Here is a 19600-nt window from a genome sequence, read left to right on the forward strand (position 1 = left end):
GTTTTCGCTGTAAAACACTTAAAAAATCGGAAATATTGGCTGTATTAACAAGATCTTTGTCTTTCATTTGCTATACAGCATATATTTTTCTGAAATGTTTTATGATGAGTAATTAGGTAGTTGACGTTGGTGTCTGTATTTACTCTGGCTACTCCCGTGCTATTTATGACTGTAGCTGTGATGGTAGCAGTAATGTAAAACTGATTTATAGCTCAAATATGCACATTTTTCGAACAAAACATAGATTTATTGTGTAACATGTTATAGGACTGTCATCTGAGGAAGTTGTTTCTAGGTTAGTTTGGTTGGTTCTAGGTTAGTTAGGTTGGCTTTGTGCATGCTACCTGTGCTGTGAAAAATGTCTGTCCTCTTTTGTATTTGGTGGTGAACTAACATAAATATACGTGGTGTTTTCGCTGTAAAACATTTAAAAAATCGGACATGTTGGCTGGATTCACAAGATGTTTATCTTTCAAATGCTGTATTGGACTTGTTAATGTGTGAAAGTTAAATATTAAAAAAAAAATAGATTTTGAATTTCGCGCCCTGCACTTGAGCTGGATGTTGTCATAAGTGTACCGGTGTCGGGCTTGCAGCCATAACAGGTTTCAATATAACGATTACCAATAAGCCTGAACATTAATTCAGTCGTCTCTGGTAGAGAAAAACTTATTTTCATAGTACATTCATTGTAAAATTAATCGACCAGCATCAAGCTGCTCTGCCTTCTCGAGCAAGAAGCCAACTCAGCCCCGCTAAAAGGCTGGTGTCGTTACTCTGCCTTCTCCAGGGACATGTTGAGGTAAATTTACTAACCGGGAGGGTTGAATTATGTAATTTATTGGTGGGCTGGAAGATGCACTCTTGTCTTTTCTATTCCGAGGTTGTTTACTTGCAATATCAGATTAAAGAGGATTTTTTATAATGTTTGTATACTAAGGTTGAGGTTCTGACTAGTGATTATTTACCCGGGGTTCAATACCTGCTATAGTCACTAAATAGTGACTCTCCCAAAAGCAACACAGCCCTAATACGAGATATATAGCTAACTAAAGTAATGAGTGACCATTTTAGAAAATCATGGGACATATAGTCTGTGGTTGTATGCTATTTTATGTCAATCATATTGCTGCTTGTAGCCTGTAACTGACACTTTGTGGTCTTATGCTGCCATCTATTGGAAATATTTAGCAATTAAAAGTTATTAATTCACGTACAGACATTGCTGTTAATTCCTTAGATCAGTATCTAACCTGCCCCATCTATCCCAAGCCAATTACTGGACTTTCACATAGAGGTTTCCAGGTCACCCAGTTCAAGACACATTTGAAAAATAGAACTAATTTGGCTTGTTTATCAAGTGTTCTGCCTAGCAATAATAAGTATCATGAAAGGGCCCTAGAATTAGGGTTAAGGGTTAAGGGTTAGGGGTTAAGGGTTAAATAGGTAATACATAGGGTTAGGGGTTAAGGCTAAAATAGGTAATACATAGGGTTAGAGGTTAAGGCTAAAATAGGTAATACATAGGGTTAGGGGTTAAGGCTAAAATAGGTAATACATAGGGTTAGGGGTTAAGGGTTAAGGGTTAAGGCTAAAATAGGTAATACATAGGGTTAGGGGTTAAGGCTAAAATAGGTAATACATAGGGTTAAGGGTTTAAGGGTTAGGGGTTAAGGCTAAAATAGGTAATACATAGGGTTAGGGGTTAAGGCTAAAATAGGTAATACATAGGGTTAGAGTTTCTGTATAGCATTTTGTGACATCTGCTGATGTAAAAAGGGCTTTATAAATACATTTGATTGATTGTCTGGTTTAGGGTTTTTAAGGCAAAAAACAGTATGGGTTTATAGCTCTCTTGCTCCTCCCTGTGGCCTTCTGTGGGTACTACATAACTCATTCACGACACCTGCTAGGCTCATAATCTGAGGTAGCAACTGAGTCAGATCTACAAATCAATGATCTAGACCTGTCCATTTGGTTTGCAACTCAGTGAACCTGTGCAGCATTCATTCAATTCGATGCCTACAAACGAACATTTCGATACATATCAAATTACCCAGCAGTCATTAAGAAACAACAAGTCGTCAAAAGAGTGTAATTTCTTCATTAAAACATGTATTCAGGCTGTTTAAATCAGTCACATATTGAAAAACAGGACTTGTGTTTTGTTTTGATTGTATACCTTTTTCTGAAAACAAATATGGTTCAAATGCTTAACGTTTGATGGCGCCAGGCATCACAACTGGGTTACCTGACCCTTTAAGGGAACGAGGGCAGTATTGAAAAGTTTGGATGAAAAGCGTGCCCAAAGTAAACTGCCTGTTGCTCAGGCCCAGAAGCTAGGATATGCATATGCATGGTAGCATTGGATTGAAAACACTCTAAAGTTTCCAAAACGGTTCAAATAACTGTTTAAATAATAAAACACTGATATGGCAGGCGAAAACCTGAGGAATCCATCCAGGAAGTGTGATTCTTTTGATGTGAGTGTTTTTCCATTGAAAGCCTATCGACCATATACGTGGATAGGACCCAGATTGCAGTTCCTATGGTTTCCACTAGATGTCAACAGTCTTTAGATAATGTTTCCGGATTGTATTCTGAGAAATGAAGAAGAATGACAGCATTTCATGAGTGGTCGGGTCGAATGAACTAGAGCTTTTTCGCGCTTGACTGGGACCGAGACCTCTTCTTTTTCCTTTGTATTGAATTTTTGGGGGGGATATAAAGAAGGACTTTATCGAAGAAAACAAACATTTATTGTGTAACATGGAGTCTTGTGAGTGCAACCATATGAAGATCATCAAAGGTAAGTGATTAATTTTATCGCTATTTCTGACTTTCGGAACTCCTCTACTTGGCTGGAAAATGATTGTATGCTTTTGTATGCGGGGCGCTGTCCTCAGATAATCGCATGGTATACTTTTGCCATAAAGCCTTTTTGAAATCTGACACAGCGGCTGGATTAACAAGAAGTTAATCCTTATTTTGATGTATGACACTTGTATCTTCATGAAAGTTAAATATTTATATTTCTGTAATTTGAATTTCGCGCTCTGCAATTTCACCAGATGTTGTCGAGGTGTCCCACTAGCGGGATGCCTATCCCAAAGAGGTTTTAACGTGTACACAGTTGAACAGTGAGTTCTCACAAAGTAGCCGTAACCTTGCTAATAATAAGCTGAGGTCAATGTTCACGGTTAATGCACACAGTTTTCATTGCCAACAATAGCAAAGCAGGCATTGTGATGCAGAACAATGATCTGGGAATAGAATGTTCAGAAGGTGAGTTGGTGCCACGGTGCTCAATAGAACTAATAGGAGCTGGCAGGGTGAGAAATGACCTAAAATTAGGTCTGTTTTTTCACAATTAGCTCACAACTAGGGACATATGGTAATGTTATGAAACTGGGCTCCATGGCGGATGCAATGAACTAGTCATCAGGGGGAAAAAGTAATGTGTCCAGCCTACTTGAGGCACCCCGAAAATAATATTAAAAAGTTTGGTCCTTGGATACAGAGGGGTTAAACACTAAAGTTACCGTCCATCTAGTGAAGAGAGGAGAACCGGACAGAGGTAGCCAGCATCCGTCAACGAGAGAGGGAGAAGCCCTCCACGGGATTTAACAGGTGGAAGAAACAACCGGGGAGCTCCATCGGTCCACAAGAAATGCAGGCAACCGGAAATGATGTAGTGGTAGCTATGGTAACTAGGATGCTGCTGGTATAGTAGCTAGCTAGCTTACCTAGCTGTACCGACTAACTTGGCGAGCTAGCAGGTCTTTCGGCTGACCCTCGTCTCGAGGATGATGACGAATCCAGTGAACCACAAAATGAAACAAGGATAGAGAGTGAAAAGGATCTGGCTACACTCATACTGTCCCTGACTGTAAAGCAAAAAGCAAATTGAACAATAGACTTCGCCGTCTCAACACTGTAGGGAACTCTGAGATCTGGGACCATATTCACAAAGCGTCTCAAAGTAGAGAATTGGTCGTATAAGTGCTGAGAATAAAGACATTTGACACTTATGGGTATAAATTAAAGCTATGCATGAAGTCTCTAGTCCCACCTAGTCAGCAGATATTTAGGACACCTCGTGAGCTGTCCTAAGTAGTTAAGAGTTAACAGCAGGTGTCTTGATAATACTATTGAATAATGCAGTGAGTCAGTGGTTCCTGCGCCACATGTAATTGCTTTGTATTAGTTAAAAATAATGTTTTATATTTCTATATGATCAATCAATAAATAATATAGACCTACATGCAACAGTATGTCTTGTGCCTTTGGCAATAATTTATGTATAACAAGTGATACCATTTTGGCTTAATTTTGGCAGATTAAATCATGTTAATTTCTGAAGATTAACTCAGGTTTTTGCCCAAAGGAATTGGATTTATGGTTGAAAGGTGGCTGGTTCGAATCCCTGGGCGGGCGCTGGAAAAATCAGGCGGAATTGATCTGACCACTGGAGGGCTGCTGGGTTCACATCCTCAAAACATTCACCTTTCGTTGATCAGAACTCGAGAGGCTCTTCTTCACTGAACCTAAAAATATATAATTTTATCATTTTATAAATGTTATAACTTTTAGTGGTTCCATATATTAAGGAGGTGATAGAAGCCTTTTTGGTTCTATAAGGAACCTTCTTTTCTAACAGTGTATAATAAACACGTTTTTCTTTTGATTATTTAATTATCTACATCATGTTATTTCATGTTCTCCCTTTGGAGCGCAACATCACATTGTTAAAAAACAATCCTAAATTGTTAATGGCTATAAATTGGTCAATTGAAGGCATCTGGGGCGTAATATGTGTTAGATGAAAATGAACATTGTATGCAACGTTGTAGGCAACATTATTGGCAAGGGACTTGATGCTACTATGCCAAAGATATTTAGAGTTGTTAAACGGGTGTGAAGAGTGTGTTGATATAACGGTAATATTGTCCAAATTCTGCTTGTAAAAACAATCAGAATTGGTTAAAACAATATGCATTCCATTATATTAGTCAATAATTAAGAGTAGGCAAAGTGGTCGTGTCGTGAGAATTCTATCAAATGTCTTCCATTGCAACGAGTACAGTCAGGGTGCCGTGGAACCCCTGCAGTACCTCCACAGACCCCGGATTGAGAACCCCTGCAGTACCTCCACAGACCCCGGATTGAGAACCCCTGCAGTACCTCCACAGACCCCGGATTGAGAACCCCTGCAGTACCTCCACAGACCCCGGATTGAGAACCCCTGCAGTACCTCCACAGACCCCGGATTGAGAACCCCTGCAGTACCTCCACAGACCCCGGATTGAGAACCCCTGCAGTACCTCCACAGACCCCGGATTGAGAACCCCTGATTTAGCAGATGCTCTTATCCAGAGCGATTTACAATAAGTGCATTCATCTTAAGATAGCTAGGTGAGACAACCACATATCAGAGTCAAATATACAGGATACAAACATTCAATTTCAGCTAAACAATGGAAATATAGCGTTTTGCTAAGAAACTAATTTTCATACACATCTAAAATATACTCATAAAAAATCTGAGGACAGTAATGGAAGGTACCCAAGAACAACAATTTCTGATTAAAAAACAAATGTGAAAAACTGTGGAAATAGTATTTAGGAAATAAACACTCAATAGTTTTTAAACACAATTGTAATCTCACCTCTTAGCTTTGATGTCATGTTCCCCAGAGAGACTCATTTTAGAGGCAGGACCCCCCTCCTTTCTCTCCCCAGAGAGACTCATTTTAGAGGCAGGGCCCCCCTCCTCTCTCTTCCCAGAGAGACTCATTTTAGAGGCAGGTCCCTCCTCTCTCTTCCCAGAGAGACTTATTTTAGAGCACTGACCCCTAAACAGAGATCCAACATGTTGCTTGTGGTTAACAGTAATTCTTGAATGTCAATTGTTCTCATTTATTAATTATCTCTTATAAAACATTTACTAACAGACATAGAAACAGTCAGGTGATTTAATGCATCACATGAACATGTAGTTGACATTTCATCTCCATGGTAACTGTCAATAATGATAATAAGTCACTGTTTGTTAAGGTAGTTATAGACAGTACAGCAACAACAATAATAATAATAATAATAATAATAATGAGTCACTGTTTGTTAAGGTAGTTATAGACAGTACAGCAACAATAATAATAACAATAATAATAATAATAAGTCACTGTTTGTTAAGGTAGTTATAGACAGTACAACAACAATAATAATAATAATAATAAGTCACTGTTTGTTAAGGTAGTTCTAGACAGTACAACAACAATAATAATAATAATAATAATAAGTCACTGTTTGTTAAGGTAGTTATAGACAGTACAGCAACAATAATAATAATAATAATAAGTCACTGTTTGTTAAGGTAGTTATAGACAGTACAGCAACAACAATAATAATAATAATAATAATAAGTCACTGTTTGTTAAGGTAGTTCTAGACAGTACAGCAACAATAATAATAATAATAATAATAATAAGTCACTGTTTGTTAAGGTAGTTATAGACAGTACAGCAACACAAGGCCATGTCTCACAATTATTTTTATTAATTAAAAGTAGGCTATTTATTGTCTTTCAATCTGTTATTTTCTAAATGTATCTGAGAATGTAGACAGAAGGGCTAAAACGGACATGATTGATCTGAGGGGGAAATCATTGATCAATTCAGAAAGTTTATTTGCAACAAGTAAGAGATGTTATATTATGTAAAGTAGGCTAGGTTATAATGTATAGTAGTGGGTTGTTAGTGATATGTAGATGTTATATTATGTAAAGTAGACTAGGTTATAATGTATAGTAGTGGGTTGTTAGTGATATGTAGATGTTATATTATGTAAAGTAGACTAGGTTATAATGTATAGTAGTGGGTTGTTAGTGATATGTAGATGTTATATTATGTAAAGTAGACTAGGCTATAATGTATAGTAGTGGGTTGTTAGTGATATGTAGATGTTATATTATGTAAAGTAGACTAGGTTATAATGTATAGTAGTGGGTTGTTAGTGATATGCACATCGAGGTCTATACCTCGGCTATAGCCTACATATCATAGATGACCAGCATAAACCTGTTCAGGTCAGTTCACATAATGTTATAGTCCTACCAGTAGCAGGACAGAGAATGTACTCTATATAACCTACATATCATAGATGACCAGCCGAAACCTGTTCAGATCAGTTCACATAATGTTATAGGCCTACCAGTAGCAGGACAGAGAATGTACTCTATATAACCTACATATCATAGATGACCAGTCTAAACCTGTTCAGGTCAGTTCACATAATGTTATAGTCCTACCAGTAGCAGGACAGAGAATGTACTGTATATAACCTACATATCATAGATGACCAGCCTAAACCTGTTCAGGTCAGTTCACATAATGTTATAGTCCTACCAGTAGCAGGACAGAGAATGTAGCCAGGCCATCAGGTCGGTCGGCTTGATAAGCAGTGGTGTATTTTTTTAGGTGAGGGAGCGCAAGAAAATATGTAAATTACGTCAAAATTTCTTTCAAAGTTTGTACCGACAGATGTAGCCTATTGAATTGCCTATCATTACAGTTCCATCCAACCCTGTTCCTGGAGCGCTACCCTCCGGTAGGGTTTCACTCCAACCCTGTTCCTGGAGCTCTACCCTCCGGTAGGGTTTCACTCCAACCCTGTTCCTGGAGCTCTACCCTCCGGTAGGGTTTCACTCCAACCCTGTTCCTGGAGCTCTACCCTCCGGTAGGGTTTCACTCCAACCCCAGTTGTAACTAACCTGATTTAAGTTATAAACCAACTAATTATTTTAATCATGTGACTAGTTTTGAATAGTAAGGAAACCCTACAGGGTGGTATCTCTCCAGGAACTGGATCGGAGAGCCCTGTTTTAGAAGATGAATAAAATCCATCCTCCAATTGTTTTTTTTACTATTCAGCTTCAGTTAACCGTCCTAAAATCTTATTAGAAATTGGTATATTTTTTGTAACAGTAACGTTACCATTTACCTGGTAATTAAATATAATTTATTTAGAATTGATCAGAATAATTTTTTCGTGTATTCTCAAATTGAAAGCGCTCCCTCGCGCTCCCCAGCACTACACACATGATGATCAGTGCTCATAGATCAAACCTACTCTGGACTATTAAATGTCTGAAGACGAACTAACTTTATAATAGTTTGTATGTAGCCTCTAGACTTACCAGAGTCTGCTCGTCTTTCCTTCAAATCAATACTTTTACCCGACTTCTAATGTTGCCGAGAAATGTGCGCCACAGTTTCAACATCCATTTTGTAAGTGCATTCGCCTACAAAAGTACTTTCAACTTCATGAGGAAATTACATAACCAGAATTCCTAAACCCAGAGACGCAACATCCCGAGTCTACCGGGACCGCTGGGAAGCAGACTGTAGGAAGTAGAACGATGTCGGGATTTGGGGTTTGAGAAGTCATAAGTGAAAAATGATTCCTTAGTCGCACATTTTCTCGAAATCTAAAGGCAAAACCTAGATTCGAGCCAATGTATTAAGTAGTTGAACATGTTATTACTCCAACTCCGTGAAAGTGACAAACTGACAGGTTATTATTTTAGTTTAAAAAATACTTTATATCGAAGGAGTATCTTTGGTTTGACGGCCTGCACATGCGCAGTTCGGCGTGAGACGACCGTTATACCCGATCATGTGTTTCTGCGTATGTGTAACAGTACTCTTCTTGCGTTGTGTACAATCAATCCTCGACACGAATTCCAACATGTAGCACCAGTCATGGAGATTTATTCTTTAACAATGTACCTGGTAGGAACAGCACAAAATTGCACGTCATGCAATGCACGGCTCACCATCCAACTCTGCACTCACGCACGCTGGTTTGGTGCTTGTTCACTGGGCCATGTAGTTACCAAAATAATACAATTACAATATACAATATAATATCTTTAACAATGTACCTGGTAGGAACAGCACAAAATTGCACGTCATGCAATGCACGGCTCACCATCCAACTCTGCACTCACGCAATGTAAAAATATATGAACCCCCCCCACCAGACACAGTAAGTTGCTAGCTAGTACTGGCGGGAATACTTTACAACCAAAATGCACAACCAATATTCTCCAAAAAACATTGCATCTTATGTGTGATGTTCGAATAACATTTACAAACAAATGTATATAAATTGTACACTTAAATCATCACTTGGGAGTATAAAAATCACTTTTGATGTACAGTGCTTTGCAACCAACAACTTACCGCTGGTTTGGTGCTTGTTCACTGGGACGATTCTAATGAAATATCCTCCCTCGTAAGCAAGCTACGCAAACCAGCCAATAAGATGCCATGTTGAGTAGGTGACGGCAAGACAAAACTAACACCAAAAACCCATTGGCTTAACAATAAAGTGGCAAGGGGAATCACCAATAAAACCCTGTTACATATGCGCTGAGTAAACCAACGTTGCCATGACATGTGCGTCTGTTTCTAGTTAGTATAAATGTATGTGCACATAACACTATATTACACTTTTGGAGCGGCAGGTAACCTAGTGGTTAGAGCGTTGGACCATTAACCGGAGCTGACAAGGTAAACATCTGTTGTTCTGCCCCTGAACAAGGCAGTTAACCCACTGTTCCCTGGTAGGCCATCATTGTAATAAATAATTTGTTCTTAAACTGACTTGCTTAGTTAAATAAAGGTTACTTAAAAAAAAGATATATATATATACATATATGCATAAATACTAAAGTATGTCGACACCCCTTCAAATTTGTGGATTTGGTTATTTCAGCCACATCCGTTGCTGACAGGTGTATAAAACCGAGCACACAGCCATATAATCTCCATAGTCAGTAGAATGACCTTACTGAAAAGATCAGTTACTTTCAACGTGGCACCGTCATAGGATGCCACCTTTCCACAAAGTCAGTTCATCACATTTCTGCCCTGCTAGAGATTCCCTGATCAACTGTAAGTGCTGTTATTTTGAAGTGGAAACATCTTGGAGAAACAACGGCTCAAGCATGAAGTGGTAGGCCACACAAACTCACAGAATGGGGCAGCCGAGTGCTAAAGCGTGCTTTCTGGAATGATGAATCACGCTTCACCATCTGGTAGTCCGACTGACACGTCTGGGTTTGGTGGATGCCAGGAGAACGCTACCTGCCCCAATGTATAGTGCAAACTGTAAAGTTTGGTGGAGGAGGAATAATGGTCTGGGGCTGTTTTTCCATGGTTTGTGCCAGGCCCCTTAGTTCCAGTGAAGGGAAATCGTAACGCTACAGCATACAATGACATTCTAGATGATTCTGTGCTGGCAACTTTGTGGCAACAGTTTGGGGAAGGCCCTTTCCTGTTTCAGCATGACAATGTCCCAGTGCACAAAGCGAAGTCCATACAGAAATGGATTGTCAAGATCGGTGTGGAAGAACTTGACTGTCCTGCACAGAGCCCTGACCTCAACCCCATCGAACACATTTGGGATGAATTGGAACGCCGACTGCGAGCCAGGCCTAATCACCCAACATCAGTGCCCGACCTCCCTAATGCTCTTGTGGCTGAAAGGAAGCAAGTCCCCGCAGCAATGTTCCAACATCTAGTGGAAAGCCTTCCAAGAAGAGTGGAGGCTGTTATGGCAGCAAAGGGGGGACCAAGTCCATATTAAGTGTGTAGGGGGCGCTATTTTCACTTTGGGAAAAAATTGTGCCCAATTTAAACGGCCTCGTACTCTATTCTAGATCGTACAATATGCAGCTTATTATTACTATTGGATAGAAAACACTCTCAAGTTTCTAAAACCGTTTGAATTATATCTGTGAGTAAAACAGAACTAATTTTGCAGCAAACTTCCTGACAGGAAGTGAAAAATCTGAAATCGAGGCTCTGTTCCAGGGCCATCCTATTCAATTGCTTAAAATCTATGGATATACATGCACTTCATACGCCTTCCACTAGATGTCAACAGGCAGTGGGAGGTGAAATGGGGTGTCTAGCTTGATCTGAGGTCGAACAAGAGCTCATGAGCAGACCAGACTCAGACCAGGCTGAAGGACCAGACATCACCATCTCCTAAGACCAGGCTGAAGGACCAGACATCACCATCTCCTCAGACCAGGCTGAAGGACCAGACACCACCATCTCCTCAGACCAGGCTGAAGGACCAGACACCACCATCTCCTCAGACCAGGCTGAAGGACCAGACATCACCATCTCCTCAGACCAGGCTGAAGGACCAGACATCACCATCTCCTCAGACCAGGCTGAAGGACTACACACCACCATCTCCTCAGACCAGGCTGAAGGACCAGACATCACCATCTCCTCAGACCAGGCTGAAGGACCAGACATCACCATCTCCTCAGACCAGGCTGAAGGACCAGACATCACCATCTCCTCAGACCAGGCTGAAGGACCAGACATCACCCTCTCCTCAGACCAGGCTGAAGGACCACACACCACCATCTCCTCAGACCAGGCTGAAGGACCACACACCACCATCTCATCAGACCAGGCTGAAGGACCAGACACCACCATCTCCTCAGACCAGGCTGAAGGACCAGGCATCACCATCTCCTCAGACCAGGCTGAAGGACCTCACACCACCATCTCCTCAGACCAGGCTGAAGGACTACACACCACCATCTCCTCAGACCAGGCATATCAGGCTGAAGGTCTACATACCACCTGTCCTCAGACCAGGCTGAAGGACCAGACACCACCATCTCCTCAGACCAGGCTGAAGGACCAGACACCACCATCTCCTCAGACCAGGCTGAAGGACTAGACACTACCATCTCCTCAGACCAGGCTGAAGGACTACACACCACCATCTCCTAAGACCAGGCTGAAGGACCAGCCACCACCATCTCCTAAGACCAGGCGGAAGGAGCAGACACCACCATCTCCTCAGACCAGGCTGAAGGACCACACACCACCATCTCCTCAGACCAGGCTGAAGGACCAGACATCACCATCTCCTCAGACCAGGCTGAAGGACCAGACACCACCATCTCCTCAGACCAGGCTGAAGGACCAGACACCACCATCTCCTCAGACCAGGCTGAAGGACCAGACATCACCATCTACTCAGACCAGGCTGAAGGACCACACACCACCATCTCCTCAGACCAGGCTGAAGGACCACACACCACCATCTCCTCAGACCAGGCTGAAGGACCAGACACCACCATCTCCTCAGACCAGGCTGAAGGACCAGACATCACCATCTACTCAGACCAGGCATATCAGGCTGAAGGAGCAGACACCTCCATCTCCTCAGACCAGGCATATCAGGCTGAAGGAGCAGACACCACCATCTCCTCAGACCAGGCATATCAGGCTGATGGACGAGAACAGTCACAATGTATTTCCAATGGCTCATTCTGAGCATCTGTAAATACCAAATAAATACCTATTCTGCTTTTGAAGTAATACCATTTACGGTTGAGTATTCAAACGGAGTGTCCGAGACAAAATATCACGTGTACTGGAATGAAAACTCATTATGAATAAAACACAATGTTAATTACTCATTATAAATGTATGTTAGTAAAACATTATGAATTAAACACAATGTTAATTACTCATTATAAATGTATGTTAGTAAAACATAATGAATTAAACACAATGTTAATTACTCATTATAAATGTATGTTAGTAAAACATAATGAATAAAACACAATGTTAATTACTCATTATAAATGTATGTTAGCAAAACATTATGAATAAAACACAATGTTCATTACTCATTATAAATGTATGTTAGTTAAACATAATGAATAAAACACAATGTTAATTACTCATTATAAATGTATGTTAGTAAAACATAATGAATAAAACACAATGTTAATTACTCATTATAAATGTATGTCAGCAAAACATTATGAATAAAACACAATGTTAATTACTCATTATAAATGTATGTCAGCAAAACATTTTGTTAGAGAGAATAAAGTAGATGTCACATGTCAAAATGTTGATTTATGACCCTATGTCATGATGACGTGTGCATGCCCATATTTGGGCTTCCGGTCAGGACATCCTGGTGGGGTGGGGGGCGGGGGGTAGGAAGTGACCATGTGTTTGGGCATCCTGTTCCTGGTTCTCACGGCTTAGAGTATGAAAAGAGTTTTATGATGTTTTTGAAGTTGTCATGATGTTTGATGTCTAGTGTCCTGTTTGGAACGGGGTGGGGGGAATGAACATTTCAAAGAGTAAGCATTTCAAAGAGTAAGCATTTCAAAGAGTAAGCATTTCAAAGAGTAAGCATTTCAAAGAGTAAGCATTTCAAAGAGTAAGCATTTCAAAGAGTAAGACTATTGTATTGCCCTCCGGGTTGTTGTCTATGAAACACGAATGTCCTGGTGTATTGGGCTTTGCAGACGCCTTATAAAGCCCCAGAACAATACATGCGTAAGACTGTACAAGATAACCCCCGGAATATTAAACAAAAATGACACCTACGCCAATTTTCGGTATGTTATGCACGTCTTGTCATGAACCCAGTGACCAAAGCATTGAGGAAGTTCTGTGTGAAGCTCCAGAATGTTTTAAAGGAGTTTTGGGTACGAGTGAGGGACATATGTCTTACATATTCCAGCCGGAGGCTTCTACGGTAAAGATATTCACAGACAGTGGCCCCAAACCCCTTTATCAGGCAAAACCTGGGAGTTTTTCTCCTGCTCTGCGGATGAGAGAATGGCTAAAGATTAGGCTGGCGCTCTGTAAAATTGAACAGGCCCTGAGTGGTACAAATGTGCCCGGATATGCGTTGGAAGAACAGGTCTGCGGCCGCAGTGATCTGAAGGCCCTAAGAATCGCTTCAATGGCCTATAGCCCTGACACCAAAGGGACAATTTAGCCTGTGAACTTTATGATGGTGCTAATGCTACAAAGTCTGTCAATTCTCCTGTATCTTCCAGAGCATGCAAAGATGTAAACTTTTTTATTCCTGTGTTTAGTTTTAAATGGGTGGATTATCCAATTTTCATAACACTTATGAATAAGCTGGACAGTCTTTTCCAGAATGGTGAACAATTACAGCGCTGGCCGCGGCTGTCCTTGAGACAGAGCCAGGACCTAAAGGCCCGACGGATTATATACCCCTGGAGTGAAAACTTACGGAGTTTTGATGGACCGTGCAAGAGAGCCAGGCAGTTTGAAGGGGAATTGGACACGGATAATGGTGGATGGCTATACCAGGCCCCTGTATCTGTAAGAAAGGCATAGTAAAAGACCTTCATTATGAACGGCTATAAATTGTATGTACATGATTTTTTGAATGAAAAAGATGTTTTTAAAAGCAGTATCTAACGACGTCCTGAACTCTCTCCTTTTTCACTCCTCAGTCTGTCCCCGAGAAAAAAACTGGCGGAAAAAGCCATGTGCGTGTGTGTGTGTGTGTGCGTGTGTGTGTGTGTGTTAGAAACAAAGTCCCTTCGCATTGTGTACATTTCAAGCTTTCAACATCAATAAAACAGCCATCTAAATACTGTTTCTAAGCCTAACACCCTGTTGAGTTTCCTATTTAGTTGTCTTTATATGTACGTGCACCGAGCTTCCAGGTGGCGCCATCCTGTGGTTGTTCAGGGCATGTACACCGGGGAGATTAGAACCCCAAAGAAAGATCCTAAAGGTCATTTCAGATTCAGGTTTAGGGTGTAATAACTTTAGTGAAACCGCATTTCACACCATGTACAGACATAGAGAGCCAACACATAAAGGTGTAACAGGAATGAATGGATATTCAATGTACAACAGTGGTCTTCTGTAACAAGCAATACGTGTTAAATATGGGCCACAGTCAATCATGACAGCCTCTTTAGGAAAGGCCTTTACTTATGCCTTAAACAGATTCATTTTCTACACATCTTATTCATTAATGCTGTGGGATAAATCAGGTGTTTCTAAGTGGGCGTAAACAAATCTACAGTGAAACAAAAGTGTACATTTTACACACATGTTTATTGATTTTTAAAAAGACCACAGGAACATGACAGATATAGTGGAGATGCATGCTACACAAATCTGCTAGTGGATATTCAATGTACAACAATAGTCTTTAATTTAGATTACTTCAATGATTGAAGTGTATGTACCTAATATGTTGTACTAGTATATACGTTAAGCTTAAACTTAAAAAAGCTTAAACTTAAAAAATAAAATAAAAAACATATTTATGTGTTAGTTAATTAAGAAGCTGAATATAAAAAATAATATAAAGATGCTGCTTCTTACATAGAAATGGGTCAGGCCTCTTGCTCAATAGCACAAAGCAGATCATTCAATCAATGGTCTTACTGGTTCTAGACTATGTTGAAGTAATCTAAATTAAATGCAGCGGCCACTTCATTAAAAACTTTAGATGCATTTGACCGTAGATCGCTATGTTTTATAAAGGGTACATGTTCAGTACACATTGTCACGAACCGGCTCAAAGCCCGTAACAAAAGGGAGACCACATGGAGATAAGGAATAACAAACTATATTTATTAACTAAGGTAAAGTAAATACAATTAACATGGTGTGTGTGTAGTCAGCAGTCAGTAGTGTAGGTGAGTGGTAGCGTGTACACATGTGATAAGTAGGGGTGTTGAAGGGTGCCAACACAAACAAACCAAATAACCACAACCAGGCCACAACCAAAATCTGTCTGTGTCTGACTGGGGAGAGTCTCTTCCATGAATGGGGAAGTGGTGTATTTATCCTGGGACACACCGGGCCCAGGTGTGTCTGCATGGAGAGAGTCTCCTCCATGAATGGGGAAGTGGTGTATTTATCCTGGGACACAGCGGGCCCAGGTGTGTCTGCATGGAGAGAGTCTCCTCCATGAATGGGGAAGTGGTGTATTTATCCTGGGACACAGCGGGCCCAGGTGTGTCTGCATGGAGAGAGTCTCCTCCATGAATGGGGAAGTGGTGTATTTATCCTGGGACACAGCGGGCCCAGGTGTGTCTGACTGGAGAGAGTCTCCTCCATGAATGGGGAAGTGGTGTATTTATCCTGGGACACAGCGGGCCCAGGTGTGTCTGCGTGGAGAGAGTCTCCTCCATGAATGGGGAAGTGGTGTATTTATCCTGGGACACACCGGGCCCAGGTGTGTCTGACTGGAGAGAGTCTCCTCCATGAATGGGGAAGTGGTGTATTTATCCTGGGACACACCGGGCCCAGGTGTGTCTGACTGGAGAGAGTCTCCTCCATGAATGGGGAAGTGGTGTATTTATCCTGGGACACACCGGGCCCAGGTGTGTCTGACTGGAGAGAGTCTCCTCCATGAATGGGGAAGTGGTGTATTTATCCTGGGACACAGCGGGCCCAGGTGTTTCCCATGTAGCTGACGACCCTCCCAACTCCGCCCACCGGCATCCTAATAAGGAAACAAGAACAAAGAGAGAATACGGCAGACAGAGTGGGAGGGTCGTCACAACATCCCTGCATTCTCTATTATAAAGTAGGCTGTCCTTTGAGGTCACGTAGGTCAATTTGTTGCTCTCTTTGCCTTTATACATCTAATTGACCTACTGTAAACTCCCTCAGGTGTAAACATCTACAATAATCCTTAGACATACGAGTCAGAGTTATCATACCCAGTGTCAGGGTTTGCTAACTATGGAAATTCCTTTGGTATGTACAGGGTTAGGTAAATCAGATCTTTGCCCCCCTTACATGGGGAATAATCTCCAAGCTGCTCTAAACGTTGATGTTTTGGTGTCTCTAGGTTCATCTCTAGACTGTTGAATGAGGCCTGTTACAACTTTCTGACAAAACCTTTAAAGGGAGTTTGTGAAACCACTCAGTCATGGCTGTATGTAGAACGTATTTAACACGTATTGCAGTTTACAGAAGACTCCTGTTGTACTTTGAATCGCCACTCATCCCTGTTACATCATGATGTGATGGCTCTCTAACATGTTTATAATCCACATAGTGTGAATATTGTTTTCCCTAAAGTTATTAACCCCCTAAACCGAAATATGAAATTACCTTTATGATCTTTCTTAACCCCTATTACTTTTGAGTTCTAATCTCCCGCGTAAGGCTTACTAGTTATGTCGAATGTTAGGAAGCCCTGTTGGTTGTAACAAAAACCAAACATAAAAAAATACATTTGACCCCCAGCTTTTCACATACTGGGTCATTTTAATTTAGCCTGTTGTATGTCTCTAGCCACTTGGAGGCTCGGTGCATCTACATAGAAAAAGTACCAAATTCAACCATTGGTGGATGGTAACTAAAAAATAATGGCAGGCCATGTAGTCATGTTAAGATTTTCATTGTTTTCTTGTCAGAGTTTTATGGTTTTGCATAAGTCTGTGCATTCTAGGATGTCGTGATAGGTTTGAGGATCAGATCACGCCTATTGGATTTCTTGATCATTTATTGTTCCAAAAAAAGACCCACAACTGTTCTGGGTTAATTCCCTAGCTGTTTGCATGGCTTGGTAGTGTATTAGCCTGGTATGAGGCAAGATAAATAATACAATTTAAGTAAAGTATAAAATAAACCGTATTATCCTAAATTGAGAAATGAATTTTTAAAAATCACATCAACATCATAATCTTTCAAAATGTACCTGTTTTCCATATAGAATGCCAAGTATACTGATTGTATTACAACTTGTTGTGTTTTGTCTTAGTGATTGTTCTTTAGTAAATAGGAAACTCTACAGGCCCCCGGGTGGCGCAGTGGTCTAGGGCACTGCGATGCAGTGCTAGCTGCGCCACCAGGGTCTCTGGGTTCGCGCCTGGGCTGGGTTCGCGCCCAGGCTCTGTCGCAGCCGGCCGCAACCGGGAGGTCCGTGGGGCGACGCAAAATTGGCATAGCGTCGTCCGGGTTAGGGAGGGTTTGGCCGGTAGGGATATCCTTGTCCCAGTATGTAAAATGTATGGACTCTACTGTAAGTTGCTCTGGATAAGAGCGTCTGCTAAATGACTAAAATGTAAAATGAAAAGAAATGTGTGTTAGTCCGAGAAACATTATTTGTGATATTGTAACAACAGTTTTTAACATTGGTATTTGTATCAAATATATATCTGTGCGTATTTGAATTAAAGCTCCTTTAAAATGTTTTCATCACGGCCTGGTAAACACATTCTTGTAAGTTGTCTACGCTGACATTTCTGGGTATGTCTCACATGTAACATAATAATACTAAAGATTATAATCATTTTTATATTACTTTTTATAATAATACAAATCTGTCAACCAAATATATTTGTGAAAACCCTTTTTTGCATCTTCAATATTTGTCACATTGTGTTTTACAGATACCCTGTCTATAAAATCTAAGACCTATCAACACTCAGGAGTCAATGTCCTATCTCTTGTCTTTTTCATAGCCTGAGAGAGAGAGAGAGAGAGAGAGTAATATTACACACTTAAATAATAGCTCATCATTCACACACATACAGCCCTGTCTTCATAGTTTATTATCATAGTTTGATCATAGTTTTGTCATAGCTTCTAATTATCGTTTCTAATCACAGATTGAATATAGTTGGCCATGGTTTCTAATCATACTTTCTGGTCTGAGAGGTCTGATTTAATAAGCGGTTCCAGTAGACCCTAAGGGGTCAGAAGCTATTGTTTACAAACAGTATGAATAACAACAATGTTTCATTGTATAAATAGCCTTCATTTTTAAAAACATACCTGTAAAGGCCTAGAATTAATACCAATCATTCTTAGATAATATATATATATATATATATATATATATATATATATACAAACATCACCTCCAATATTCAACTCCCCTTCAAAAAAGTTCCATGAGGAAGGAAAGATTCACTGTCTATCGTTTTATCTGTCCTGGGGTGCTGGCTTGTGTTTGGAGTTAGGTTAAGGCCTTCAGTACAAACCCGCAGAATTGTCTCTGTTTCATCTGCTCTTCCGTAGTTGTGGGTGGGGGGACTTACGCCGAAAATAGTGTATTAGTGAATGGGCCACGTAAAGGACCGGGCGCAGTTTGCTTCTGAGAATCCCTGTCTAACTCTGTCGGTTCCCAATCCATTATGCCCTGTAGCCTCTGGGTATCATACAGACGTTAGATAATATTAACATGTTATATACTATTTTAAATTACATGAATATGTGCATTTGACGTAAATAAAATAATAATTGTTGTCATCGGTTAAAACCCTTATAACTCCTGTTTAATATTACTATAACATCCACAATGTTCAAACAAGTCCCCGCATCCTAAATCTAATATCTACGTTTTCACGAACTCACCTTCAGAAAGCGGAAGGATTTACAGATGATCTTGTCCCATAACTATTCTGGGGCTGCTGTTCTGCCTGTGTGTAACTGCGCTAAAACGATGCGAACAGAGTGGGAAACTATCTGTTTCAGAGTGGGAAATATCTGTTTCAGAGTGGGAAACTATCTGTTTCAGAGTGGGAAACTATCTGTTTCAGAGTGGGAAACTATCTGTTTCAGAGTGGGAAACTATCTGTTTCAGAGTGGGAAATATCTGTTTCAGAGTGGGAAACTATCTGTTTCAGAGTGGGAAACTATCTGTTTCAGAGTGGGAAACTATCTGTTTCAGAGTGGGAAACTATCTGTTTCACTAGACTCGTTGAGAAGTTTGCGGCCTTGGCTCAAAAGTAGTG

The 19600-nt window shown here is 40.6% G+C and overlaps 1 protein-coding gene across 1 annotated transcript in view; it reads right to left on the reverse strand.

The window, feature by feature from the left end:
* LOC129842960 (NACHT, LRR and PYD domains-containing protein 3-like) overlaps positions 1-8673 on the reverse strand; it is a 35548-nt gene extending 26875 nt beyond the window's left edge. The window contains exons 1-2 of the mRNA XM_055911681.1: positions 8198-8673; positions 5670-5855 (exon numbers count right to left, since the gene is read on the reverse strand). Of these exons, the coding sequence (XP_055767656.1) occupies positions 5670-5797 (128 nt within the window). The 5' untranslated portion in view covers positions 5798-5855; positions 8198-8673. The remainder of the gene's footprint in view (positions 1-5669; positions 5856-8197) is intronic.
* Positions 8674-19600: the final 10927 nt, after the last annotated feature.

Source organism: Salvelinus fontinalis, unplaced genomic scaffold (assembly GCF_029448725.1).
Source record: "Salvelinus fontinalis isolate EN_2023a unplaced genomic scaffold, ASM2944872v1 scaffold_0080, whole genome shotgun sequence".
NCBI classification, from domain to species: Eukaryota; Metazoa; Chordata; class Actinopteri; order Salmoniformes; family Salmonidae; genus Salvelinus; species Salvelinus fontinalis.